Below are 9,961 nucleotides of genomic sequence, written 5' to 3' on the forward strand. Positions count from 1 at the left end.
TCATGGTACAGTCATCGTCTGTCAAACTGTCCTTCTCTGCCCTTATTGACGCTACCTTAGTCTTAGAAGGCTCTCCCTTATTCTTCTTCCTTGGACACTGGGTCGCATAATGACCCAACTCCCCATAGTGGAAGCACTTTATCCTGGAGAGATCCTTCTTCTTCCACTTTTCCTTCTTTCCCTCAAATGCTAGGGCAATATCTTCCTCCTTTTGCTTGATTTTGATCCCCTTGTTGCTGCTACCCGTCTTTGATTGTCGTCTAATCTCTTCCTGGTGAAGAGCCGCCAACATCTTGTCCCAAGGAGGGAGAGTCCCTCTGCCTAGTATACTCTGGAAAAATACCTCGTAGTATTTTGGGACAACATTCCGGGTTGTCCTCACCATCAGCACCTGATCCGGCATGGCTTCTGTAGCAGTCAACTGATCTCGGATCTCATTTAGTCCTTCAAGGAAGGTGTCAATCGGTTCTCCCTTCTTCATCTGATACGACCTCAACTGATCCTCAAGTAGCATTCTTCTCTACACAAAAGTATGCTAGTATAATTTCTTTAGGGCCTCCCACATCTCATATGTTATTTCTTTATCGGCAATGTGTGGTACTACATGGTACTTAACCCCATCAAGGATGATGCTCTTGGCCCTCACCATTCCCTCCTCGTACTTTTTGTTATCATTGGGGTCGACTGGGACAGCTATAGCCTTCAAGGCGAAGTTCTTGACATAATTTCTGTCAAGTACAGATAAGATTTTGGCCTTCCAGACTGCGAAGTTCGATGCTCCATCTAGTCTATCCTAGTCTCTTACTCCGTGTAGTGCCATGATGGTCGTCTACTTCCCTCCTGGAAGTTCTCTATTCGAATCCTCCAAGTCTCTACTTCCCATCTGGAAGTTCTCTTCTGAACTCCCTCTAAGTCCCAATTTCCCTCCTGGAAATCCTTCTCCCACTGTCAAGATGCCCCCTACTCTGATCGTCTTGTGCAACCACACCAATGATCCAGGTTCCTCGGCTAGAAACCATTGATAGCAACTCCCTCCTCTTGGCCTTTCTCTGTCAGGTATTTTTCTCACTACAGTACCTCACCAACTCCACTCTGCAATATTCCCATAGCCTTCTAAACCCTAACAACTTGAAGGTGAGTGCTCCTAGGCTCTGCGCAATCCCAGCACCAGCAACCCAGCCTCCTCAGCCAACTGCGTCAGCCCTCCCCGCTTTTGTATGGCTTTGTGTGAGGATGCCTTTGCCTTCCTTAGCCTCTGTGCTGCCTCTTCCGGCTCACCCATGATGACACAAGCACTGTGTCACCCTTCGCTTGTTGCTGCTCTGCTAGAAACAACTTTTGTCACCTCGGGACAGCTATTTTCTGCTATTATTACTCCACTTGGATGATGTCCTTCATCCTCATGTGCTCTGGAATCATGCTCCGATACCATGTTGAAGTTTCTAAGTCTACATGGTTATAAACCCTCCATGCACTTTATCAAATTTATTCCTACCTACTTGTTATGTTACTTAATAAGTTATTTACAATGTAAATACTACAAATAAGCACTAGTGCATGCTCAACATATTACAAATCAACAACTAAAGGAAACAGAAACAATCACATCATATGACACCATTATTTTTTGACCAATGTCCCTGGAAAAACCCAATGTGTAAAAAATGGTGCAGCTATCTGAGGGTTTTCTTATTAAGAAATGTCAGAGTACAATCTAGGTGCCAAAACTAGCCTACCCAACAAAGAATTTCCTTGGCAGTAATACCTCTCAGTTTCTGACAAATCTCCCTGTTGAAACCCCAAATAATCCTTCTAGGAACTCCTCAGCACCAATTTGCCCCAAAAACCCCAGCGTCAGTCTCTCTCTAGACTGTGTTAGCCCCTCTTTGCCCAGCGCTGACCATGTTTCACCTTTGATGGGTCTGCGTTAGCCTTAGGAGGCCCTGTGTCAGCCCTTAGGTCCTTTGCATCAGCAACGCTGGCCTCTCAGAGAGGCCCTGCACAGCTCCCGACTACCTCTATGTGGCCCTGTGTGAGCCCTGGATGGCTCTATGCCACTCTCCTCGGCTACTGCACTTCTCTCCTAGTACTATCTCTACCTCTATGTCTCTCTATACTTAATGCCCATGCAACTCCCGAACACTAATTATGTCTCTCTTAGCAAACCCTGCTCTAGAGAGTAGAATGACCTTTCATGTTGACATATCAACAGCCGAGATTAAGTCCCTAATCAATTTCTAAGATTAGATCTGGCTTGATCCATGTCTTTTGGACCATTCTAACATAGTTTCATATTAATCCACATTCATATTTTAGTTTCCCTAACTTTAGACTTAGGGACTCCATTAAAATTATTAATTATTTTAATATCTCCTAAATTGTTTAGAATCTTCCCAAATCCTTTCTCGGTATTGGAGATCTCATGTGCCCTAACCTCTCCAGCAAATTTCTTGGCTAGAGCACATTCGTTGCTGCCCCAAATCAACACAAAAAGGCAAAAACCTATCTATCTTAAAAATTTTGGGAAGGACCATCAATGAGAAAAAGTCATCAAGGGAAACATAAATCAACCAACACGATCTCAAACTACATCCAAACCCATGGATTTGAATAGTAAAAAGGTCAGTGGTGGCAAAGAAAAGGAACCACTGAAGTTTTGGGGGTGTGGTGAGCCTCATTTGTTGAGAGATTTCCTGCATAATCCTAGATCTATCCAAAATATCCAAGCTCTCCACGAAGCCACCAGAGTGAATGATGTTTCTAGAAATATTACATTAATATGTGCAACATTGGAGGATAGGAAAGCGGAGCATCAATTGAAAATGATTGAGATTGAAGCTACTATTTTAAACCAACCTGTTTCTGTTTTAATCAATCCAGGATCTAGTTTAAGTTACATTGGCCCACAAGTTCTAAAAAATGTAAAGTTAAAACTGAAAAGTATAAGATTGTCTAGCTGGTATAGCTACCAACTAGCACCAAGAGAAGGTTAACTAGCCAGGTAATACAATTCCATCTTAACTTAAATGGGTATTCCATAGAAGGTGAAACTAAATATACTTCCCTTAGGATCATATGATGTGTTGATAGGCATGCACTGGTTGGAAAAGTAGGGTGGCATTATAAATTGTTTAGAAAAGATATTGAGTTGTGTGAATCGGAAGGGATAAAATCAATAATCCAAGGCATATCAAAACCGATATCAATTAGATAAATTTCAGCCTTACAAATGAAAAGGAGTGCACGTAAAGGGTGTCAATTATTTATGGTTCATGTGGAAGCAAGGGAACAACAAACAAAAGAATCAAATTTAGAGACCTTGCCAATTATTAAGGAGTTTCGAGATGAATTTTCAGAGGAAATAAACGGTTTATCCCCTACAGAGATACAGATTTTTCCATTGATTTGGTACTAGGTGTAGCCATAGTATCTAGAGCTCCTTACAGAATGAGTACACCTGAATTATTGGAGCTGGAAATGGAGTTACAAGAACTACAAGATAAAGGCTATATTAGGGCCAATACATCATCGTGGGGGGTACCCATGTTAGTTTTCAAGAAGAAGGATGGAACATTTAGGATGTGCATCGATTATCAATAATTAAACAAGTTAACAATTAAAAACAAATATCCATTTCCCTGTATTGATGATATGTTTGATCAAGTAAAGGGGGAAACCATTTTTTCAAAACTTGATTTTAGGATTGGATATCACTAGTTGAGAATCAAAGATGATGATATTCACAAGACAATCTTCAGGACTAGATATGGTCACTACGAGTTTGTAGTGTTACCATTTGGCCTTACTAATGCACCAACAACCTCTATGTGTTTGATGAACAATATACTTAATAAGTATCTCGATAAATATGTTTTGGTATTTATAGATGACATTATAGTGTATTCCAAGAATGAAGAAGAACATAGGGAACATTTGAGATTTGTGATACAAATTCTAAGAGAACATCAGTTATATGCTAAATTTAGCAAATGTGAATTTTATAAAAACAAAAGATAGTATTTGGGCCGCAATATTTCAATGGAAGGACTAGGTGTTGATCCTTAGAAGGATAGGGCAATGATAAATTGGCCTATACCAAAGGATGTGTCTCTTGTTTTTTCATTTATGAGAATCATAGGATATTGCCGAAGATTTATAGAGGGATTCTCTAAGATAGCGCATCCTATTACATCCTTAAAGATGAAAGGGAAGAAATTTGAGTCGACAACCAAATGTGAGGAAAGTTTTTGATAAATTGAAACACTTACTTACAGTGGCCCCTATTATAAAACTTGCATATCAAAATAAAGAGTTTATTATTTGCACCGATGCCTTTATGGAGGGGGGCTAAGGAGAGTTCTGATGCAGGAAAATTTAGTGGTATCTCGCATGAAAGAAATTATGTTATATATGATTTAGAACTAGCTACTATAATACATTCCCTAAATATGTGGAGACACTATCGAATGGGGGGGGAATTCACCTTGGTAGCAGATCATATAAGTTTGAAATATCTCATCAACCAACCATCTCTTAATGCCAAACAAGCTAAGTGGATGGAATTTCTTAGTGAGTTTGAGTTTGACATTAAACACATAAAAGTGAAAGAAAATAGGATAGAAGATCCTTTAAGAAGATATGCATACACTATATTGGGGATATTTGTTAGCAATGTTAGTACAAATTTTGTGGAAGAGATTAAAAACTGAATACACAACGATCCTAAATACTTGGACGTTCAACAAGAATTGTGACAGACTGACATCTCGGTTTTGCTGAAAATTCTGAAAAGTTGCTAATTTACAAACATAGGTTGTTTGTTCCCAATGTGAATTCTTTAAAAAAGATGGTACTAAATGAGTATCATAAGAAATCATATGTAGGATATCCTCGGTGTTGGTATAAGGAATTTCTAAGAAGGGGGGTGGGTGGTGAATCAGTAATAGTGAGGTTCTTACCATTTTTACTGAATATGCTTTTAATTATTTCCTCTACTATCTGTTACTTACGAAAGTATTAATACATAAATAAAATGAGTATGAAGATGATACATTCACATGTACATACAATTCATCACATGCGCAACATACGCATAATGAAACCAGTATTTTTTCACGTGGAAACCCAAAGGGAAAATCCACCAATCATTTTATTATTATGATGTAAAATTAAGCACCTAGTTAATCAGATGGTTTGTGAGAACCCACTCATAGGAGGCACCAAACCACTTAGGACAGAAATCACCTAATTTCTAAGAGTCACCAACCTCTTCGTGCCATTTTTCTACTTTTCATACTATTTTTCAACTGAAAACAAAGGGATTTACATACATAGAAATACACCACTTAGGTTGATTGTTGACTCAAATTCTTATCTTGGTCTTCTAATGTTCGAAAGCTCCTTTGGTCTTGCACAACTGCACTCCATCCACTTCTCACAATGATCGATTCTCAGCCCTCAACCTTCTGTTACATGAGCTCTCAGTAGCTCTTCACTTTAGCTCAACACTAGACATAGGGCCACAAACTCCACACAGCTCAGCACATACAAAAGCACTCTCTTTTCCCCTTTTCTTGATTGAAATAAGTGGGTTTGATCCTCTACTACACAATGTTCAACATTGTCTTTATCACAAGTTTCCATCATAATTTGTCCAAGTGTACCTTTGTAGGGATCTTCCATGCTACTGTTGTATCGAATGGGTTAATTCTATCATGGCAATTAAAAATAAGGATGGGCTTCCAAGTTCTTCACTTACTCCCTGAGAAATCCTCCATACTGACAATTTAATCTCAATGAGATTTCCCATTGTGTTGTGACTTCCATGCTTATTAAGGCTTAACATTTCTTTCTAGTACTTTGAGAGTGAATTATTTGTTCCTCATTTAAGACAGTAAGACATGGACGAGAAATAGGAGATGGCCTCTGTCTCTGTCTCAACGAACCTATGAAGTCACAATAACTACAATGACTAACCTTATTTAATTCCATTAGCTGTCCATTCATCCAATCCTGCAATGCACTCAACTGTTATGTCAGAGATCTTAAACATTAGAAACTTGTATTAATACATGATTACGAAATTGCAAGGTCTCGATTCGCCTTTAGCTCTTCCAAGCCTAGCTCCTTATCGCACTTCTTACGATGGGACCATTTCCTATCACCGAGCGCTTCAAATACAATTGTGTTGTATCAGGGTTCCACTCATCGTAACTTTTATTAAAATGACCTTCTAAAATTCTAAGCTTCCAATTGTCCTTTAGCCCCTTCTTGCTTTAGCCCCTTACTGTAATTCCTCTATAGGACTGTTGCCTATGACCAGTGCATTCATACTCCACTGTGGTGTTATATTGGAGCCCCTACATATCGTAACTTTTATTAAACATGCCTTATGAAATCGTAAGCTTTTGATTTCCCTTTAGCCCCTTTTCTTAACCCCTTATCATTTCTCCTCCATGGGATTGAGACATGTGATAGGTGGTATAGCCCTTGGGTGCTGCAATATTAGAGCCACCATATCTCGTATCTTTTATTCAAGTGATGTTATGAGGTTGTGAGGTTTCGAGCTCCTTTCGCTTGGCACTTGCTTATTTTTCCTCCAGGGGATTGGGCATTGTGACCATCGACTTAGCTTTTAGGTGCTAAAGCCTTCTGTTGTTGCTGGGGGCCTATCTTCCTGTAGTAAGTCCTCTTCACCCTTGTCCTCAGAACTCTATGACCAAGTGGAAATCTTACATCAGAGCCCTTAGGCATCATAACTTTTTCAAATATGCATTTATAGAGGAGTTATGATATCTCCATCCTCCGATATGCACCATAGCACTTAGGTTCTAGCCCACCTCTATGCCCTTGGTTCTCTAGGCTTCATGATCATGTGCCAGCCTCATTGGAGTGCCTTTCATCAAAAATTTTCTCATAAGGCATTTACATAGGTGTTACGAAATCCTTGACCTCCGAAATGTCGACCTTCAAGTGCTGTCACACTAACATCATTACTCCATGTGGTGCCTCCTCAGTGGTGACATGTGTCACTAGGATTTAGCCCACCCAAAATGCTTAATCTTCCTTCCATGTGTCTTGTCATACATCCATATCATCACTACGTCATCTACCACCCGAGGCCCTTAGGCCCAATAAACTGTTTTCATGTGTCCAGTGGTAGGAGAGAGAAAAGGGTCCATTTGACTTTTGTTTTTCAACGAAATCCTTTGTATTTCGCTTCTCATAACACTATCGAAGCTTTTAAATAATTCATTCGTTAAGAAGTTCAGAGGTTCTGATCTACTGATGTTCTCATGGACTCATTTGTTTTGAGGTTCTGATATCAGGCCTGTCTTATTTGATCAGAACATTCTTTAAAGGGAATTTCATCAGATTTTTGAAATCCCAATCTTCGATCTGTTGTCCTGGGATATTTTGGATTCCAAAACTCGGTCCTGCTGAAATGCTTGTCTACTCATCGTCGGATATGAGGTCCTGATATTTTGGTAGCCTCCAACAGGAGGTTCTGATAGGACAATTGACTTTTTCAAAATTTTCGTTGATTTTTTTTAGAAATCCAGGTTACAATTGTCAAACTGTAGAATTTGGGGTGCCCCTAACGTTTTGAGGTGCAAAATCTATTTCTACCTTCAAAATCTAGATTGGAAATAAAAAATATTAGATTGTGGTGAAAAAATTACTGTTAAGACTAAATTGCACCATTACTTTTGAGAGAAATCTTAACCCTCTATCCCTCTCTATTATGAGAAATATGTTATAAATACTATATAAAAGTGAAATCCTTACCATCTAATTATTAAATCTAGTAAATTAAATTAAAATCTTAAAGTGATATTACATACACTTATACATATAATTATTGATATTTCTTAAAATAATAAATTATTATTTTTAATTCCAAAGGAAATAATATAAAAATATATATTAATTATTTTAAAAATATTTAATTATAATAAAAAAATAAAAAAAAACATGGTTGAGAAATCTATATTATTAGGCGAATTTGTGACTTATTTAGACTAAAAAAAATAATTGTACTTTTTTTCTTCTTTTCAATTTAATTAAAAAAATATAAAATATTTTGATTGTGAAATGGTTCTTTAGATGTGTGTTATTGATAAGACATGATATTGGTCCATATTATTTTAACAAAACTTATTTAAAAATTAAAAATCTTCATGATAAATTCGAAGTAAATCTTTAGGATAAAAAATCTTGTTACACGCTCTTATGTTTGTGTTTAGCTCATATATATTTTTTTAATTAGTAATAATAATAATAATAATAATAATTTAAAATGTAGTTATAAAATCAACATATCTAATTTTCCTAATAGTAAATTGAAACAAAATATTGTAAATAATCGAAAATCGATGATACATGCAATTAAGGATGTTTTGAAATTTTGAAATAATACAAATTTAATTCAAAATAAAATATAATTTAGTTATTTTTTTAAATCTCTATAATATGAAATGTATTATAAGATAAGTGTCTCAATACTTATCATAAATTAATATGTACTAACATTTATCAATCATTTAATTTATATAATTATACTATCTTATAAATTATATAATAACTCTAATTATGTAGAAACTTTTTTCTACTCCTTTTTTTTTTTGACTTAATCTTCTATTAATTTGGAAAAACAAATAGTATCACCGCAGCCAAATTTATTAACCAAAAAATTCACCATATAACAAAAAATACTCTCATTTTCGTTAAACACTTTACTTTCCATTTTCATAAAACCAAAACAACTTCACCAAACTCTGAAGCTAATCATCGACATGGGTCGAGATTGCTATGGCCATCCCAAATACCTATCACTTAGGAAAGATGAAAAATTATTTTGTCAACCAAAGCAAAATACCTTATAATTAAAACACTACTAGTATGCGGCTACATTTTTGTCCATAGCGGAAATTTTGAAAAATTCCAACAGAAATTGCATCTAACCGTCTTCAAAGACCCTTTGCGGAGAGCGCGATTACGTCATGGCTGGTGTAATAAACTAACTTTTCATACTATAATTAATAAATTGCCATGCTCGGTTGACAATCATTTACCCTGACCTGGTACGGAAGGACCCCCCTCAGGGGCATCGGCAGCAGAAAGAAGATAAGCAGGTGCCATCGCCAGTTCTGTAGCGTGAGCAGCGGGAGAAGAAGCAGGTGAGATTCCGCGGTCTCTAAGGAGGGCGGGGTTCGCAATCAGTATTACATCCATTTGTTTCTTCGTATTATACACTGTGCTTTCGCCGCCCTGCGGTTTACATTCGCGCATCCATCAATACAGAGATATATATACAAATTGAAAAGACGAGAGCAGTGGACAAGTTTGGTACCTGCTGCATTACTGCTTCTTTACTTCCAACGCTGATGTCAACTGATGCAAATAATACACATGAAATCTACTTGTTAGAAAACTACAAATGTGACGTACACGTAATCACAGGCAAATGACTGAAAACAAAAATTCCAGGAATATATAAGCCATTCAAAACGTTTAAACGATGGGAGAAGAGAAAGAGTATGTGAATAAGCAATCGCTGTGTTACCCAAGATCAGCGGGTAACGAGATTCTGCGGGTTGTATGAGATTCCATGCGAAGAGAGTACTGAGGATGAGTGTGATTACAGTCATAATTGATCCCAAATCACTGCCCATTAAGCCTCTGTAGGGATCACAGCTCAAAAAAAAATGGGGGCAGAATGAACGAGACGCTTCAGGAAACGGTGACTGAGATCGATGAAGGCCATTTGTATGGAGGAGGCGTATTTATCGACAGATGTGAGGTTCCTGTTGATTTCTCAATGTTTGACTTTTACTTTGTAGAGCATTTGAAGTCCTGCACGCCAACTTTGTTACCGCGTAAAAAGTCGTTGGAATTGCGTCCCGCAGCACAATCAAGTAGGGTCAGGCCGGTTTCGAATTTCTTTATCATCGAAAACCAG

The 9,961-nt window shown here is 37.5% G+C and overlaps 1 protein-coding gene across 1 annotated transcript; it reads right to left on the reverse strand.

Moving 5' to 3' along the window:
- Positions 1 to 8,746: 8,746 nt before the first annotated feature.
- LOC149247736 (uncharacterized) lies at positions 8,747 to 9,735 on the reverse strand. The gene is made up of 3 exons (XM_089455927.1): positions 9,566 to 9,735; positions 9,353 to 9,393; positions 8,747 to 9,270 (listed from the first exon to the last, which is right to left on the reverse strand). Exons 1-3 carry the CDS (start codon positions 9,672 to 9,674, stop codon positions 9,067 to 9,069), a joined length of 354 nt encoding a protein of 117 aa, XP_089312053.1. The 5' UTR covers positions 9,675 to 9,735; the 3' UTR covers positions 8,747 to 9,066.
- Between the last annotated feature and the right edge of the window lie 226 nt (positions 9,736 to 9,961).

This window comes from Pinus tabuliformis, chromosome 7 (genome assembly GCF_031772625.1).
Source record: "Pinus tabuliformis cultivar Carrire ecotype Pingquan chromosome 7, CPIR1, whole genome shotgun sequence".
Taxonomy (NCBI): Eukaryota; Viridiplantae; Streptophyta; class Pinopsida; order Pinales; family Pinaceae; genus Pinus; species Pinus tabuliformis.

Coding starts and splice junctions, on each gene's coding strand:
- LOC149247736 (XM_089455927.1), bottom strand. CDS start 9,674: ATGGGCAGTGATTTGGGATCAATTATGACTGTAATCACACTCATCCTC. Junction 9,394..9,565: donor TCGTTACCCGCTGATCTTGG/GTAACACAGCGA, acceptor TATTTGCATCAG/TTGACATCAGCGTTGGAAGT. Junction 9,271..9,352: donor AAGAAGCAGTAATGCAGCAG/GTACCAAACTTG, acceptor TGTAAACCGCAG/GGCGGCGAAAGCACAGTGTA.